General features: G+C 39.3%; 1 protein-coding gene across 5 annotated transcripts in view; it reads left to right on the plus strand.

Moving 5' to 3' along the window:
- The window catches only part of SLC39A11 (solute carrier family 39 member 11), a 521155-nt gene that overhangs the window by 397742 nt on the left and 105199 nt on the right, over positions 1-18214 (plus strand). For all 5 annotated transcript variants that reach the window (XM_007482717.3, XM_007482716.3, XM_003340311.4 and 2 more), the window contains one exon: positions 6443-6512. In XM_007482717.3, coding sequence (XP_007482779.2) covers positions 6443-6512 — 70 coding nt within the window. The remainder of the gene's footprint in view (positions 1-6442; positions 6513-18214) is intronic.

The following is an 18214-nucleotide window of genomic DNA, read 5'->3' on the forward strand; positions in this document are numbered from 1 at the left end:
AGAGATGGATACACTGTGGTACAATCGAATGTAATAGACTTTTCTACTAGCAGCAATACAATGACCCAGGATAATCCAGAGGAACTTATGAGAAAGAACACTGTCCACACCCAGAGAAAGACCTGTGGGAACAGAAACACAGAAGAAAAACATATGATTGATCACATAGTTTGATATAGATATGATTAGTGTTTTGATGTTAAAAGATCACTCTACTACAGATATGAATAACATGGAAATAGGTTTTGAACAATGATACATGTATGACCCAGTGGAACTGCTTGTTAGCTCTGGGAGCTAAGAGGGAAGGGAGGGGGAATCATGAATCGTGTAGCCATGGAAAAGTATTCTAAATAAAAAAGGGGAAAAAAAACTACACCAGAAATAAAACGTTGAGGGCTTATCCAAGCCCTTCCTTAAAGATCTGTGGCTTCCGTTCATTTCATAAACTTGCAGAATTTTAAAATTGGTTAGGGACCTTGGAGATCAAGGCTAGCTCCATTTTACAAATGAAGAAACTAATGACTTGCCTATGGTCTGATACTGACTTTCCGAGGTTTGATTTGAGTCTTTTATATTCAGAACTTGTGTTCTTTCCTTTTTAAAAAAGAATTGCTTTTTTTTTAATGATCAAACATTCACCACCACCACCCCTTCTCCTACCTCCCTTCATCACAAGGAAGGAAGGAAGAGAGGGAGGGAGGGAGGGATCACAGAATCCAGACCCTTATATTACATAAGCACAATAAAGCAGAGTCTAGTCCTCTATTGCTGAAGTCCAAAAATGCATTTTTTATTCTTCACATTAGTCCTTTATCTTTCTGTGATTAAGTGGACCATGTTTGTATTTGTTTTGTTTTGTTTTTTTTAGTGAGTCCTTAGGATTATGGCAGACAATTTAGTTGATTAGAGTCCTTAAGTCTCTCAAAATTTTTATTTTAATAATAATGACATTATAGTATGTCATTCTTCAATTCTATTTATGTCACTCCTCATCATTTCATATAAATCTTTCCATGCCTCTTTGGGATAATTTTCCCCCTTATTTTTATGGCACAATAGTATTTCATTATATTCCTATATCATAATTTGTTCAACCATTCTGAAATTGATGGGCACCATCTTAGATTCTAGTTCTTTGCCAACAGAAAAAGAACTACTATGACTAGTTTGGTTCATGTTGGGCCTTTCCCCTTTTTTTGATCCCTTTGGGAAATAGGCTTGGTGTAGTACTTGGTACTCTTTTCATTATTCCATACTGCCTTCAACTGAGTAAACACTGATTAAGCTTCTCTTCTGTTCAGAATATTATGCTAGGTTCTGAGGGAGATAAGTTTACATATGAAAGTTTATAAGGATTTGATGATCTGGTCCATTACCAAAATCCTGTATTCATATAGACACAAGCTCAATCTTGGAGACTTCTCAATTATTAATACTCTCTTTCCCTCATTGGTATCTGATCCATTTTCCCACCCAGATTTTCCCTGGAAACATCAGAATTTGACTTGTGTCACTCTAAAGCCCACTGACTTCCAGGCAGACATTCAGGCTAGCAAAACATTAAGTATTGGATAAGTTTTATTTAATGATAAAAAATGAAAAATGCTCACACCTGAGCCCTTGACCAGTTTGGACTACTCTCCTTCTCGATCTAGTGGACCATCACCTTCCCTAGGTACCTATGGAGTCCTTCAGACTTAGGGAACTACCCTAGATCTGACTAGGAAAGTGAATTCCAGATATCAAGACACTCTCCTCCCTGGTAGACTTACTTCGCCTCCCATTGGAACCTATACAGGCTACATGACTTGGCACCTACAAAGGGGCAAGTCCAGCTTGCTCCTACTTGTTGTGGCCCCCATTGTGTCTGGTGACAGTTTCTCCTCTCCCCTTTCTCTCCTTCAGATACCTTCTCATCTCTCTGATCCTTTTAGGTCTCCCTCTAGCATAGTTTCCTGCATACACGTGATTTCCTGGAAACACTTTTTTGGTTCTCTTCCTGGCCTTTTTTAAAAGGTCAAGACAGGACTCAAGTGTCAACTACATTGAATTTGAGTGAGTGATCAAAAGAAATCCTTCTCAGTATGGCAATGAGAGCTGGGAAAAGTGGAATTTATATTTTTATCAGTGGAAAGAGTATTAGACTTAGAGTCAGGAAAGCTTTAGTTTAAATCCCACATTATCAACATACTAGCTATGTAACTCTGAGCAAACCATTTAACCCCACTTAGCCTCAATTTTCTCATCTATAAAATGGATAAAACAGTAGCACCTGCCTCATAGAAGCAGCTCAAATGAATTTACTTATTTTTAGAATCAATATGGATTCTAAAACAGAAGAGCAATAAGGGTTAACATTTGAGGTCAAGTGACACAGCTAAGATGTACCTGAAGCCAGATTTGAATTCAAGGGCTTCCTGTCTCCAGACCTGTCTCTCTATCTACTGAGCCACCTAGTTATCCCCTGATGTAACATTTATAAAATACTTTACTAATCTTAAAGCTCATCAGTGCCAGTACAGTGTGCTAGGAACCACACTCAGTGGTGGGATAAAAATATGAAGAATGAAACAAGCTCTGCTTGAAAGGAATGATTTATTCTAATAAAGAAGACAACAAGCACAACATACATATAAAATGAATACCTACAAATATTTGCAGTTCAGTACAAGGCTCAGCACAAGGGATTTGGGAAGGGAGGGCACGATCATTTGGGGGGTTGGGTAGGTAAGGTGTAAAAAGCTTCATGAAGAAGATAGGCCTTGACTTGAGTCTAAAATGAATGGTGGGGCCCTCTGAAGCAGAGGGAGGAGGTTATTATTCCTGTTACTACAGAATCCCTCATCTGTGAAGGAGATACCAAAGGGTAATCAAAGGTTCCTCCTATGGCATACCCAAGTACTAGCCCAACAGAGATGTGTCTCAGGTATCTTTTAAAAATGGAAAGGAAAAAAATATATAGTCTTGTTAGTGTCCGGAAAATCCAGTTATACAGCTGGCCCAGCTATATTGGCTCATTAGGGACTCACTTATTACCTGATTAGAGAGCCCAAGACACATATATGGAGAGAAGGTTGTTACAGAGCTGGTTCCTAGGGATCCTCAAAGACCATCTTTGGTAATCCACACCACATCAGTGTATAGAAGCCCTGAAGCCCCCTTATTGTTTCAGAAAGACCACTCCCCTCATAACTATCAAATTGGTTAAATATAACAGAAAAGGAAAATGATAAATGTTGGGGGGGATATCTAAAAATTAGGATTGTAGATGGAGCTGTTAACTGATGCAAGTATTCTGGGGATCATTTGGGAACTATGCCTAAAGAACTGTAAAATTGCTTTTGACCCAGAATACCACTATAACTCAAAGATATTTTTTTTAAAGAAAGGAAAGGGAAAAGGGCCTATAGTTACAAAAATATTTATATTTTGTGGTGGCAAAGAATTTAAAATTGAGGGGTTGTCTATCAATTGTGTAATGGTTGGACAAATTGTGGTATTATAATTTTGATGGAATACTCTTGTGCTATAAGAAAGGATGACTAGGATGCTTTTAGAAAAACCTGGAAAAACATATGAACTGGAGTGCAAAGTGAAATTAATAGAATCATAGAAACATTGTACACAATAATGAGAATATTGTATGATCTTAGCAATGATGAAAAATGCTATCTACTTCCAGAGAAAGAACTGATAGAGTCTGAATGCAGATTGAAACATACTTTTAAAAAACTTTGTTTTGAGGGGCAGCTGGGTCGCTCAGTGGATTGAGAGCCAGGCCTAGAGAATGGGAGGTCCTGGGTTCAAATATGACCTCAGACACTTCCCAGCTGTGTGACCCTGGGCGAGTCACTTGACTCCCATTGCCTAGCCCTTACCACTCTTCTGCCTTGGAGCCAATACACAGTATTGACTACTGTGATATTGAAATCACTTTAAAAGACTGATATATATTAATTTAAGGTCGCCAAGGAATTCAGCTATGTAATTCCTAAATGAAAACTCAAGTCAGCAGTCAACCTTTTGGAGTTTTTAATTACAAACAGGAGGAAGAAAGGCATGAGAGAGAGAGAGAGGAGAGAAGGGAATAGGACTTAAATACCCCCTCTCCTTAGGCTGGGCCAAAGGCCCAAGCCCTTAGATAGCTGAGGCAAAGAAAAGAGATCAGTCCCTATCACTCAGGTGACCAAAATGGAGAAACGGTCTCAGGGGCCTCCACCTCCAGACTCCTTCAGAGCAAAACCTCTCAGAGCAAAAACTCTCCTCCCTCTGTCCTCAGACCCCGCTATCTTTAAGCAAACCATCTAAGTTCCCTCCCCTCACTACAAGATGGAAGGTAAGGGTTTAAAAAAACAACAACTTTGTTTTTGTTGGCTTGCTTTTCTTTTTGTCTGTTTTTCTTTTACAATGTATCTAATATGGAAATATGATTTCTATCACTGCCTATGTTATAACAAATATAAAATTGCTTGCCTTCTCAAGGAAGGGGGTAGGGGAGGGTGGGAGGTAATTTGAAACTCAAAATATTTTTAACTGTTAAGATTATTTTTACGTATAACTAGAAAAATATAATTTTTTAAATAAAAAAGATCACCCAGACTTCTGGCTTCTGAATCTAGCATGGTTAAAGCAGTAGGATGACTAAGCTAGATATTCCCTAAAGTTCATTCTAGAATGAATGAACATTCTGTGATTGCTTCTATCCATTTTAACCCAGACTACTGGGTATAGGCAGCTTTTTCCCTTTATCATTTCCCATAAATAAACATTTCATCAGTAGCCAAGGACTTCAGCAGTAAACCTGTGACCAATCTATAAAAGGGGCTTGGAATGTAATCCTAGAATTTTGATCCTGGAAGGGTTTTGGAGAGGTCATCTTTATCTATCTCCAGAAAGGACTACACCAAAATACTACACAAGAAGTGTACAAGCATTTTTTTTTAAACCTATATCTTCTGTCTTAGAATCAATCTAAGTAGCAGTTCCAAAGCAGAAGAACAGTAAGGGCCAGGCAATTACAGTTAAGTGACCTGTGGTCACATACTAGGAAATAAATGTCTGAAATTTGAACCCAGGTTCTCTCATTTCTGGCTGCCACTGTTCACTGTGCAACCTAGCTGCCCCTAAACAAACATTTATTAAGAGGTAGGAATCAGTAAGTAGGGCTAGCACCAGACACTGTGTTTTTAGACTCTTAAATTATCTAGTCAAACTTTCTCATCTTAACAAAAACAGAAATGGAGCAATAGAAAGGTTAGGTGACTTTCCAAAGGTCAGACAGTTAATAAGTGACATTTGAATCCCAGCCCTCCAAATGTCAATGTTGTGTCCCTTCCCAGATCAGTTCATTTATGCCACAAATAATTACCAGCAACCCACTGTGTTAAAAAAAAAATAGTTGGATGTTGGAGATAAAAATAATCACTAATAAAGCTCTTGTCTTCAAGGATCTTAAATTCTACTGGGGAGATACAGCACCAGGCAATACGATACAAGTTAGGGAGTGATGGGGGCAAAGAAGTTTTGTCTTGATTTTAAGGATTTCTTGGAGGGGCCATTCAAAAATAGTTCCCTCAACAATATGATACTTGAGGAATGGAGGTGGTTCAGTGGATAGAGAGCCAGACCTGGAGTCTGAGGTTCTGGTTTTAAACTGGCCTCAGACATTTCCTAACTGTTTGACCCTGAAAAAGTCACTTAACTCCTATTGCCTAACCCTTACCATTCTTCTGCCTTGGAACTGATAGTATAAATTCTAAGACAGAAGGAAAGAGTTAAATAAAATAAAGAAAATACATAATGCTTTTCTGTCGAGAAATACTCAAAAGGTGCTCAGGTATGCTAATGGAATGAACATGGTATAATAGGAAGAGAATTTGATTTTACAGAAGACTTGGATCCAAATCCTAGGTCTGCTGGTTGCTGCCTGACCCTGAGCAAGTCATAGCCACTCTAAGCCTCTATTTTTTTCATGTGTACAAAAGAGATCATGCTGCTTTCTCTGCCTACATTATAGAATTGTTGAGTGGGGAATGCTTTGAGAGTGAGGCATTGTCATATCATAGTGGAGAGTGCCCTGGACTTGGAGTCCTGAATTCCTGGGTTCAAATCCTCTCTCTGACATTTACTGATTACGCAAGCATAGACAAGTCATTTAACTTCTCTTTGCCTCATTTTATTCATCTTTAAACCTACTTCTCTGCTGGGTTGCTGTGTGATAAAGCAGATGAGATAAAGGAGATAGACCATATTGCAAACCTTAAAGCTTGATGTGCAACATTTTTATTATAAAAATTTATTTATTTTATTATAAAATTGTAGGAATGTGAGCTGTTGTAAAGATGACCATGAGGTGTTGTTGACAGATAGTAAATGAGAAATGGGCACTCCTCACCTCAGACTCCTAACCACAAGGACCTTCACTTTGTGTATCTTTTAGAGGGTCTTGCTGTTGGAGTTGGATTCGGGGCAATTGGAAAGACTACATCTGCCACCTTTGAAAGTGCCAGGTAAGTCGGTTCTCAGTACAGTGCTCTGCTCCCAGGTAGGACATACAGAAACATAACTAACCATCTGAATTTAGGTCTGTTAACTTTCTAGGGCTGGATAATCTATTTGCAAGCTTGCAAGCTCTTCTTTGATTGCTCATATTTGAGGGATACACAGTAGAGCAGGACAGAAGAGGAGCCCTGCAATGCCATCATCCATCCTCATCTCACTGGGATTCTCCAAGGGAAGGGACAGGCAACCTTATAAGAAAGACTTCAGGATCTGGGCATGGCCAGGCTAGTGGACCTCTTGAGCTCAAGAGTCCTAAGCTGTGGTAGGGAAAGCTTGTTAGGTATCTGCAATGGTACAGTGAGCCTCCAGGATCAGGGACTACCAGGTCACCCAAAGAGGGGGATCTGGTCTGCATCAAAAACAGAGAAGTTCTAGGCTTCCACATTGCTTAGCAGTGACATATGACTGCCATACTTCTGGCCTGGATGAAATAAGGTCATCCAGTTTTAAGAAACAAAAACAGAAACAAGACTTGAGGGGCTAACGTTGATTCCATTACATGCCCTGGTCCACTTAGAAAATAGGAGCATAGGTTAAGAAAGTCTCTAAGTACATTTTTGGGGACACACCATAATACCATATGTAAAACAGTAAACAATGATACTACTACCTAAGATTTATTTTTATTTATTATTTATATAATAATATGTATTGTATAATATAATAATATTTAACTTTAAAGAGAAATTTAAAGTTTGCAATGTGCATTACATAAATTCCCACACTTGAGTCCCATGACAACACTTTGAGGAGATGAATATTAGAGACATTACCTCTGTTTTACTTACATATGAAGAAAAGGAAGTTGAGAGAGATTAAGTGACTTTTCCATGGTCACGTTATTAAGCACAAGTATTCCTTTCACATTGTGAGGGTCAGGAGCATGATGCTCCATAATCTGGAAAATCCACATTAAATTTTTTGACCCTCCTTACTACCAGAGAAAGAAGTCTGAATTATTTATTTTTCTTTTATGGGGTGTTTACAGTACCTTATTTTAACTTTTAAAAAGAAATTTTGTATATTTATAATATTTAAAAGATAAAATGTGTTGATATTATATACTACTATACATACATTTTATGCATTTCTGAGTTTCTAAACTTTTTCTGTGTTGTCTGCTGACCTTCACATGTCATTTGCAGTTTCTGCAAAACTCCATAAATTCCCAGTTAATTTCTTATGTTGACCCAGGATATATTGAAACTGTAATGAAATAAGTTGTAATGTAGAGAAGAGATAACTATAAATGTTAGGGCAAGATCTGAATCTAGTTATTTCTGATTCCAGCAACCTAATTATAACACCACCTTAACTCTGAAAGCCAGATTCCTAGAGCTTCTGAAGACTGCAAGAAGTCTCTCCAGGCTAGAAGTTCAATAAGGAGAATGTGTTATACTCCTGTTACAGGAAGTCTTGGAAACATTTAATGGGTCATGGACGTATAAGGTTAAATATACCCATTCTGGAGTTTTTGTCTCTCCGTATCACAGTGAAATATTTTCATCTTCTTATGTGTTTGTCTCCTCATCTATAAAATCTCAACTAAAATCCCACCTGCTACAGGAAGCCTCTCCTGATCCCTCATAATTCTAGTGCCTTCCTCTGTTGATTATCTTCATTTACCCTATATATAACTTGTTTGTACATAGTTGTTTTCATGTTGTAGGGAGCCCCATTAGACTCTGAGTTCCCTGTAGATCAAAACGATCTTTTGCCTTTCTTTGTGATCAACAGAACTTAGCACAATACCTGGAACATAGTTAGCTCCTAGTAATATTTATTGACTGAATGACTAACTATAAATACAGGTAGAAATCTTTCTGCCTGCCTTATGAGGTTGTGACAATCAAATAAGGCATTCATAGAATTAAAACATTTGAAATTTAGAAAGGATCTCAATAACCATCTAGTCCAATTCAAATCCTAAAAGAATCTCTGCTATAATATACCTGAAAAGAAGCCACCCAAACTCTGCATTAACCCCCCCAAAGACAAGAAACCCATAATATCTGGAGGCAGCCCATTTCACTTTTGGGCAGCTCTCATTAGAAAGCCTTTCCTAATCTCTAAGCAAATTTTGGTTAGATTTTTTGCTGTACTGCTGTACAATTTGCTGTACTGCAAATTTGCTGTACTGCAAATTAAAAGCTTTCCTCCTAATTTTCCCCACTGGGGTCAGTAGAACATTTAACCCCTCTTTGAAATGACAACCCTTCAAATATTTGAAGATGGCTCCTATGTCCCTCCTGAGTTTTCTCTTCTTCTGGCTAAATATGCTCAGCTTCTTCATTTGATCCCCTCCTGGCTCTCCACCATCCATGTTGACCTCCTTTGAACACTCTCTAGCTTATTTGTGTCCCTCTTAAACTGTAGCCCCCAGACCTAACTAAGCACAATACTGCAGATGAGGTCTGACCAGAACAGAGAACAGAGGGATTCACCCTTTCTTCATTCCTGGAAGCTCTGCTCATTAATTATTTTTTTTAAGATATTTTATTTTTTCAGTTACACATAGTAACATTTTTCCACATACATTTTCGGAAGTTATAAGATCCAAATTGTCTCTCTCCCTCTCTTTATTCCTTCCCAGAGATGGTAAGCAATTTGATCTGGGTAATACAAGTATTATCATACAAAATATATTTCTGTATTGTTCATTGTGGTAAGAGAATAGTTATATAAAAACAAAAGTTCAAAATAAGTGCAAAACTGTATGTTTTGATCTACATTCTGACTTAGACAATTCTTTCCCTGGAGGTGGAGAGCATTCTTTGTCATAAATCCTCAGAATTGTCCTGGATCATTGTATTGCTGAGAGTAGCTAAGATCATTCCACAATATTGCAGTTACTGTATATAATATTCTCCTGCTTCTGCTTATTTCACTCTGCATCATTTCACATTGGTCTTTCCAGCTCTTTTTGAAATCCTTCTGTTCATCATTCCTTATAGCACAATAGTATTCCATCACAATCATATACCATAGTTTGCCCATCCATTCCCCAAATGATGGATATACCCTTAGATTCCAATTTTTTGCCACCACTAAAAGAGCCAATAGAAATATTTTTGTACAATTAGATACTTTCCCCTTTTTAAAAAAAAAATCTCTTTAGGTTACAGACCTAGTAGTGGTATTTCTGAATCAAAGGGTATTCTACCCCTTAATTCTGTTCAAGATGGTGTTATCTTTTGGTGTTTCTCCCTCAAACTACTGAAACATAAGGAGCTTGCAGGCCACTAAAACCCTCAGATCTTTAAAGGACAAACTACCATATAACATGCTGCCTCCCAGGTAGGTGATGCAGTAGATAGAGTGCCAGGCCCAGAAGCAAGAAGACCAGAGTTCAGATCTGGCCTAAGATACTGTGTGGCCTAGGGCAAATCACTTAACCTCTATTTTTCTCAGTTTCCACATATGTAAAATAGAGCAATAGCACCTACCAGATAGGATTATTATGAGGACTAAATGAGATAATAATTATAAGGTGCTTAGTAAAATGCCTGGCACTTAGTAGACCCTATGTAAGTGTTAACTATTATTATTATTATTATTACTCGTGAAGTTGATTTCTTTAATACTCAATATATAATACTATATTTATCTACTAGATTTTATCTTAATATAATCCAGTCCAATGCTCCTCCTCTTTTTGAATTCTGAGCTATCTGGAGTATTGATGTATGTAAAATACTTTGCAAATCATAAAAAGTGCTATGCAGGTGGCACTATATAAAATCAGTTATTATATATTATATTACTCTTCTTCCTAGTGCCAGTCATCCTATTTGACATCACTGGTTTGGACTTGGTTGCTGTATTAATTTTTATAAACCACTTTAAAATCTATTCTGTTCATACTTTGTTCCTGACATAGTTATTTACTTCTATGTTGATGAGAAGTTTGAATAAAACATCAAAGACTAACAACAAATAATAGTGAAATATAGGCCAGTTGTCTTCTTTTCAGGATTGTAAGGAATATAGCTATAGCTTTCATAATATAACTAATTAATCCATAGTTTTTCTGGTCTGTGTAAAACACTAGAGACAGAGCCTGGGAAAAGCAAAGAGCTCCAGAAAGCTGATGTATGGTACAGTGAAAAGAATGGTTTAGTCACTAGACCTGGATTCAAATCTTTGCCCTGCCAAAGGTATTACCACCTATAACCCAGAGCATCCTTTCCCACAAGAGAATCCTGATTTGGGAATTAGGTGGACTGGAGTTCATCCTAGGGGCATGTTTGACCTCAAAAGAGAGTGGATTCCAATATTTTCTGTATAATCTCTGACTTATTATGCCCTCATTCTGGGTCATAAACTCTAAGGAAAATCTCTTAGGATCACTGAAAAGGAATTCACCAGATCTTGTTCTTGAAGTTACTCTGTGTCCAAAGTGGTTGATATCAGGTATAGACCAGCTATTTATTTCCTATACCACAAAATAAGTGGCAAAAGAAACACAAAAGACTCACATGAATATTAACAAACACTTAAAACATGAAATAGAAATCCATCACGAAGGACTTGTAACCCCTACACCGATGCATGTTACCCTTCACCTCTCTTATTGGGTAATGACACCCAAGAGGTTTGTGGGACTGCTGACCAGTTGCCACTTTCACCTCCCTCCAAACTGAATGATCGGGTTCAGGTCTTGTAGCCACCTAGATCTTGGCTCAGGATTTTATGTTCCAGAAGGATCTCATCAGGATCCCTGAGAGAGAGCTGCAGGGAGCATCTCCCACTGACATCCATCACCTGTTCTCAGAACATCCCAACTCTCAAGCTCTTTTCTGAGCTAAAACATCCTCAGGAGCATCATTCTGTTACCTGTGCTCAGGAAAAAAAACACAATGCAGAAGAAACTTAAGGCTCCAAATCCAGCCTCAGGCTCATTTAATCAAGCAAATGTGCTTAAGTGCTGCCTTGAACACATAGCTCCATTAGCTGGGGTTGATTGAGGGAAGAGAGGTCATCTGCCTTCCCTCTGAGTCTGAGGGAGATCTGGCAGAGTGTTGAATATGAGGGGAATGCAGAGACCCCGTCTGTACTTTTAAGCCTATGAGTTCTTGGCTCAGTCTCCTGTCTTCTTTGGCACTGCTTTCCCTACCCTACTCTATCTCTCCACCATGTCCTTCTTATAGTAGTGAGTTTCTTGAGACCTCCATTTTGGGTAGGAGCCCAGGTTAGCCACCCATCAAGCCTCCAGACACTCTCTTCTGTATCTCTTAATTTCAACACTAGGTTCCAGCATGAGTAGCTCTCGCTCTGTCTCTCTGCCTCTGCCTCTCTCTGTCTCTCTCTCTCTGTCTCTCCCTCTCTCTCTTTGTATCTCTCTCTCTCTCTCTCTCTCTCTCTCTCTCTCTCTCTCTCTCTCAAACACACACACACACACACACACACACACACACACACACACACACACACACACACACACACACACACACACACCTGAGAACCAAGAAATACTTCATTGTAAAAGATGGTACTTGAGGTGTATCTAGAAAAAGAGAGGGAATCTCTGAGAGGGAGAAAATCAGTGAAGAACATCCCAAGGATCAGCCCTGATTTGCCATTCCATGGTCACCCAAAAATTCTGATGATAGGTGATTCTTTGGGGGGACCAAAATCACTGGAATTGGGGCACCTCTGGCCTTGTCTTATATCCCTGTCCTTGCCTCAAACCACCCAGTTCTGAACCTTACAAGTTCTAAACCAGGGTTGATAGTGGATAGGATGAGTGTGAGTGTTTGCATCCCAGTCCTCCTTTAATGTAACTGCTAAATGAGTGACTGTGATTGGGAAGGTGGGGGATCAGGGTAGGATGTAAAACAAATTTCTAGAGCTTTGCTGGTATCATCACAGGACCTCAGAACTGTGTTTAGTGGTATTGCCTACACAACAGACTTCTTGTCCTTGTGGAGCTTAAATGAATAATTAATGAGAGAGAAGACAAATAGTGTTTCCAAGTAAGAGATGGCCTGTATCTCTCTCTCTTCAATTTTGATTTTTTTTCTATAATAAAACCATTTGCCTTTTCTCCCAGACTTTTTTCTTCTCCCAGAACCCTGCTGAGTCCTAGAAGGTTGATGGGCAGCCCCTCAACTATCAGGCACTCCTCCTACCTCCCACCTGGGTGCCTTTGCTCAGCTGCTCCCCCCCATCCTTGGCCCCAGAATAATGCCCTGGGTAGGAGGAGGGGTTCAGGTTGGACTTTGCCAACCTGACAACTTCATGCTTGGAGAAGAGAATCACTTCAAAGGGTCAGATGAGGGCAAAAGGAGTTAGATACTTTCCCATTTTGCATGGGGTAAACTGAAATGCTGCTTGACTCTGGTACATTGTGTGTGTGTGTATGGGGGGGGGTTATTGCCCTAGTTGGGGTGCAGATTCAGGCTTTATCTGCTTCAAAGGCCTTGCCCTCAGCACCTGGAAGAGAGGCTGAGTGAAGTTCAAAGAGTGGCCAGAGCAAGTGAAGACAAAACCTGTGCTCCCTGCTCTCTCGGGAGACTGAGACAGTGCCTACAGGTTTGAAAGAAGACTCATGAGCCAATGCTTACAAAGCCAACCGCCCAGAGTGAACCCAGGGAAGGCTCCAGTCCTCCTTTGGAAGTGTGGCCTCCCGGAGAGCAATGGCCCATCTTCTCTCTATATCTCCAGCACCCAGCCTAGGGCCTGTCTTGGATGGGAGGGAGGGCTTCTGTCCTAGTCACTCCTTCCACAAGCCTTAGCAGACAGTATCCACAGGCCCCATGTACGTGCCTCTGTTTCCTAACAGCGTTCCTTTTTGGCACATTGGTGTTTATTTTTTGTTTATTTGTTTTTTGGATCATCAAAGCTCAGCAGTTTCTATGAAACAGATCTGTTACTAAGATATGATAGGATGGAAATCTTTGGTGAAGGAATATCCATGTCAGTGCAATCAATGATCTTTTGAAATAGGCTGAGGAAAGGAAGCAGCAGTGACCTGAGAATCAGTTAGATGTTTTTGTGTTCTCTTCCTTCTTGTTGCTTCTCTGGGCCTTGATTTCCTCATCTCCAAATGGTGGGGCTGGAACAGATCAAGGCTTCTTAACTACTGCTTGATGTGCTGGACCCCTTTGGCAGTTCTTAGATGAATGTTTCTGAATACTTAAAATAAAACCAGAATTACAAAGGAAAACCAATTCTATTGAAATGCAATTATCAATTTTAAAAATTAATTTAAATAAAAATTTTAAATTAAATGCAGTTATCAATTTTATTTTTTAAAAAAACAAGTTCACAGGGATAGCTCAGTGGCTCAAAGGATTGAGATTCAGGCCTGGACACTGGAGTCTTGGGTTCAAATCTAGTCTCAGACACTTCCTAGCTATGTGAGCACAGGCAAGTCACTTAATCCCCATTGCCTAGCTCTTACCACTCTTCTGCCTTGGAACCAATACTCAGTATAGATTCTAAGACAGAGGGTAAGAGTTAAAAAAAATAACAAGACAAATTCACAGACCCCAGGATAGGAGTCCATAAGCTAGGAGATCTCTAAGCCACCTTCTAGAGCTCTAACATTCTTGGCTGTAAGCAGGAAACAGGCCAGAATGTATTAGCACATCATTGTGTCCATTCACAGAACTTACTGCCTCTCCCGGAAGAGTCTTCTCCTTAATTATTTAATGCTCAGTAACCTGTGTTAAGGCCACCCACGCTTGTTCTTGGTTCTCTCTTCCAGGAGCCCAGTGAGAAAACATTCAGCTGCCAGATGATTAAAGTGGATTAGCAATTAAGCAGGTGCAGAATCTCTGAACCCAATAAGGAAAGGCACACTGTCCCTCTTTCCCTTAGTCTCCAGTGAACTGAGTGCATCTAGGTACAGTGGGTACAGAGCCTTGCCCAAAGTAGGAGCTGAATAAACTATCTGTTGTTGCATTGATTTTGAAGTAATTATGCTATAGGCACCTGCTTTCTTGTTAGCTTCTCATTTGTTTGTTCATCCATCCAACAAGGAGCCATGGAGTGTCTTGTGCTATGTTCAGTGCCCTGTGCTAGATGTGTTCCAAGGAAGACCAGTAAGGCAAATGCTCATTTCTCTTAGGGTTTATATAATTGTAAAGTATGTATTAAAGGTGATCTTGAGATAGAGGATAGGTTCAGGAAGATTTAGAATCCTCCTCCCTCTTTCTCCCCCCACCCCCAATCCCCACTAACTAGTTGTGTGACCTTAGACAAGTTACTAACATCTGCAAGCCGAGTGGGAGGGAGAGGAAAAAAAAAGAATGAAAAATTTTATTAATTTAAATTTTAAAAATTAAAATTACTTTTAAAATTTTAATTAAAAAATTAAGTAATGGAAAGACTATCAAGTTGAGCTGGTAGAGCAACTTCTCTCAAGTTGTAAAATCTCAGATACTTTTATTATCATGCATATATTATTGTACTATAGCATTTCTCAAAGCCTGCTCCTCTAAACCTAGTAGGCCCTGAGACCCTTTCAGGGAATCTGTGAAGTCAAAATGATTCTCATAATAATACTAAGACATTATTTCTATGGCCCACATAAAGAAAAGCTCTTTGGGTTTCTGAGTCATTTTTAAGCATATAAGGGGTCAGGGCAGCTAGGTGGCTTGGAGGACAAAGAGCCAAGCCAGGCCTGAAGAAAAGAGATCCTGGAATCAAATCTAGTCTCAAATGCTTCCTAGCTATTCGACCCTGGATAAATCACTTATCCCTTTGCCTAGCTCTTACCACTCTTCTACCTTGAAACAGATGCTTAATATCAGTTCTAACACAGAAAGTAAGGGTTAAAAAAAGAGTATAAAGGAGTCCTTAAACAAAAATTTGAAGAACCATTGTCTGGAAAATAACCTTATCACCGTGTCTCATTATTTCTGAATTCAAAGCAGATTTGTTCATGTTTCTGTACTATTCTTGAAGATACGTTTAAATTCATCTTAGTCACTAACTTCCCTTCCCCAAGAATATTCTCTGCCCCAATTATAAAATAAGCAAGTGGAGGAAATGGCAAAACATTCCAGTGTCTTTTGCCAAGAGAACCCCAAATGGGGAACAGGATCACAAAGAGTCAGATTAGACTGAAACGACTGAACAATATGGTATGTATAGTCATGGAAACGTGTTTCTCTGGCTATGTTTTATATGTCTCTGCTGCCATCCAGTGTTTGGTTTTTAATACTTCATTCCTTTGAATCTGCTTCACAGCCCTTTCCTACCAGTGTTTAAAAAGAGAAACAAAATCTTTTCTGTCCAGAAAGCAGTTATTGTTTATTTCAGGGAATTATTTCGGAAGCATAGTCAAAACCCCCTGACCTGTGAAGTCTTTTGGCCAGTAACAATCCTAGAAGGGTATTTTTGTCCTTTTTTAATTTTTTTTTTGTAGTCAGATCCAGTAGTTTGGGATTTTTTTTGTTTTTGTTTTTTCCATGAAAGGATCTTTGAATTAAGCCATAGTATGTTTAGGGAGCTGGATATTAAGGAGATTTTGCTTCTGAAACACAGTTCATTAGGAGGAAAAGAGGAACACAGAAATTTAACATGGCTTTGCATGGAAGACAGCTGTGTAGTCTAGCCCCTATGAATGAAGAGGTATAGAATCCCACATGATCAACAGCTGTGATTCATCTAAAGCAATTTGTGTTTGGTTTTGGAATGGGCACAATTAAGTATTATGCTTTAGAGAGAAGCAGGATGTGGTGGAAAGTACAAATCAGAAGAACTGGGTTTGCTCCTATTATATCAAGGAACTGTTAAAGGTTCACAGGGACCTATCCATAAAGGAGTCTCTCTGTTCTGGTCTCAGGTATGTAGTCTAATCAGATCCATTAGGGAGGAGGGGCTTAGGCACCCTTTTCCCACCCTCATAGTCTTGCTAAACCCCCAACCCAGCACTCTCAGGAAGATTTTCTTTTAGCATATGGTTAAGCTCACACCCAACGTGTCCCAAAAAAGAGGGAGTGGTACTCAGTATATAAAATTGATCAGGTATGGAACAGATATTTATTTCCTACCCGTGAAAGAAATGCTAAGATACCCAAACTCTCAGAAACATGAATGGATACTAAGAATTAAAAAAGGGTTCAGGAACTTATAAGTAGGGTCATACTTTCTCAGGGGGCTTAAATCTATCATAACACAATTTATAAGATCACTGATTTGGCATTTTGCATTTCGCTTCAGCTTTTCATTTTCTAAACAACTACTAATCTATGTCTTTTGATAAAAAAAACATCCAGGCTTGGGTCAGTACTCTTGTCAGTGGACATCTTCTGCAATGCAGAAGTTTCCCCATCTCTGTTGAACCTGGCTCTCCAAAATTCACAAATTCCCCAAAATGCTTGATTGTGCCCATCTCAAGGCTGATTGAAAACCATCTACCCCGAAAAAAGGAAACACACCTGCTACCTGCTATAGAGGGGGTAGAGGAACACAACTACATACCACAGGGGAGAATCAGAGCTAAGAGTCTGAGCTAGGAACTAGGTCTCCTTTTAAAAGATACACCATGCCATCAACTTTTTCAGTTTAGCAGCCAGTGAGGGGATGACTGTCATTTAAAAGATTCCACATCCTTTAGCACCAAGCCACCACACTAAGGGAAGCAGCCAGGAAATTGTCCTCTCCCAAACTGCCAGATGCTGAGCAGCTGTGGGGACCCAGAGTCCCCACCAGTGTCCAGAGGGAAGCTTGAGCAGGCATTCTCTGAGATGGCCCCAAGACAGGCCAATTTGCTCTCTAACATTACTGGCTCTGTGACTAGAGGCAGGGGACAGATCTATGGTTTCCCTGATAATGGAAAGTGCCAATGAGGAAGGAACCTAACAGTGCAGATTCACACTCATTCTGCTAGTCCTAGCATGGTGTCTAGCATGGGCAGGGAGAGTAAGTCCCTGATTGTCATCATGCCCTTTGGGCAACCTACAATTTTGATTCCTCCAGGTTCCTGGAATTCCATGTTTCACAGTGGCCCAGCATCACTAGGAGCATATGAATGCTAAAAAAGATAGGTGTGTATAGTGATAAACACTCTGGGATCATTTTAAAGACCACACAATTTCCCAATGAAATTATAAATCCATAAAGTATTGAGATGTCTATAATAGAAAAATAACTGTCATTCTGTATAAATATGTTTGTTAACCTGTTCATGTGAGTCAGCAACCAGGAAATTAGTAAATTCAATCCAGCTTCACTTTATTGAATTCTAGACCCAGTTTACAGTCTATCTGCCTCTGAGATGAATGAACTAATTCAGGGAGCTGTTCATCCAATTTCAAGTCATAGGATTTAGAGTTGGAAGGGCCCTTAAAGCTGATCTAGTTCAAACCTCTCATTTTACAGATAAGGAAACTAAGCCTCGGGTATGTTAAATGACTTGCAGCCTGGTAGTAAGTGGATAGAGTCAAGAAGACCAGAGTTCAGATCCTACTTCAGACATTTACTAGCTGGTGACCCTGGGCAAGAAGTCATTTAACCTCTCACCACAATTTCTTCATATTAAAAAGGATGATAATACAAATCAGCTTTATAGGGTTGTTGTGAGGATCAAATACAGGTAATGGATAGAAAGTATTTTTCAGACCATAAAGTTCCATTTAAATGCTTGCTATTGTTTACTATTTTAAAAAATTACCCCATGTCACACAGTTAAAGCATA

Source organism: Monodelphis domestica, chromosome 2 (assembly GCF_027887165.1).
Source record: "Monodelphis domestica isolate mMonDom1 chromosome 2, mMonDom1.pri, whole genome shotgun sequence".
Lineage (NCBI taxonomy): Eukaryota > Metazoa > Chordata > Mammalia > Didelphimorphia > Didelphidae > Monodelphis > Monodelphis domestica.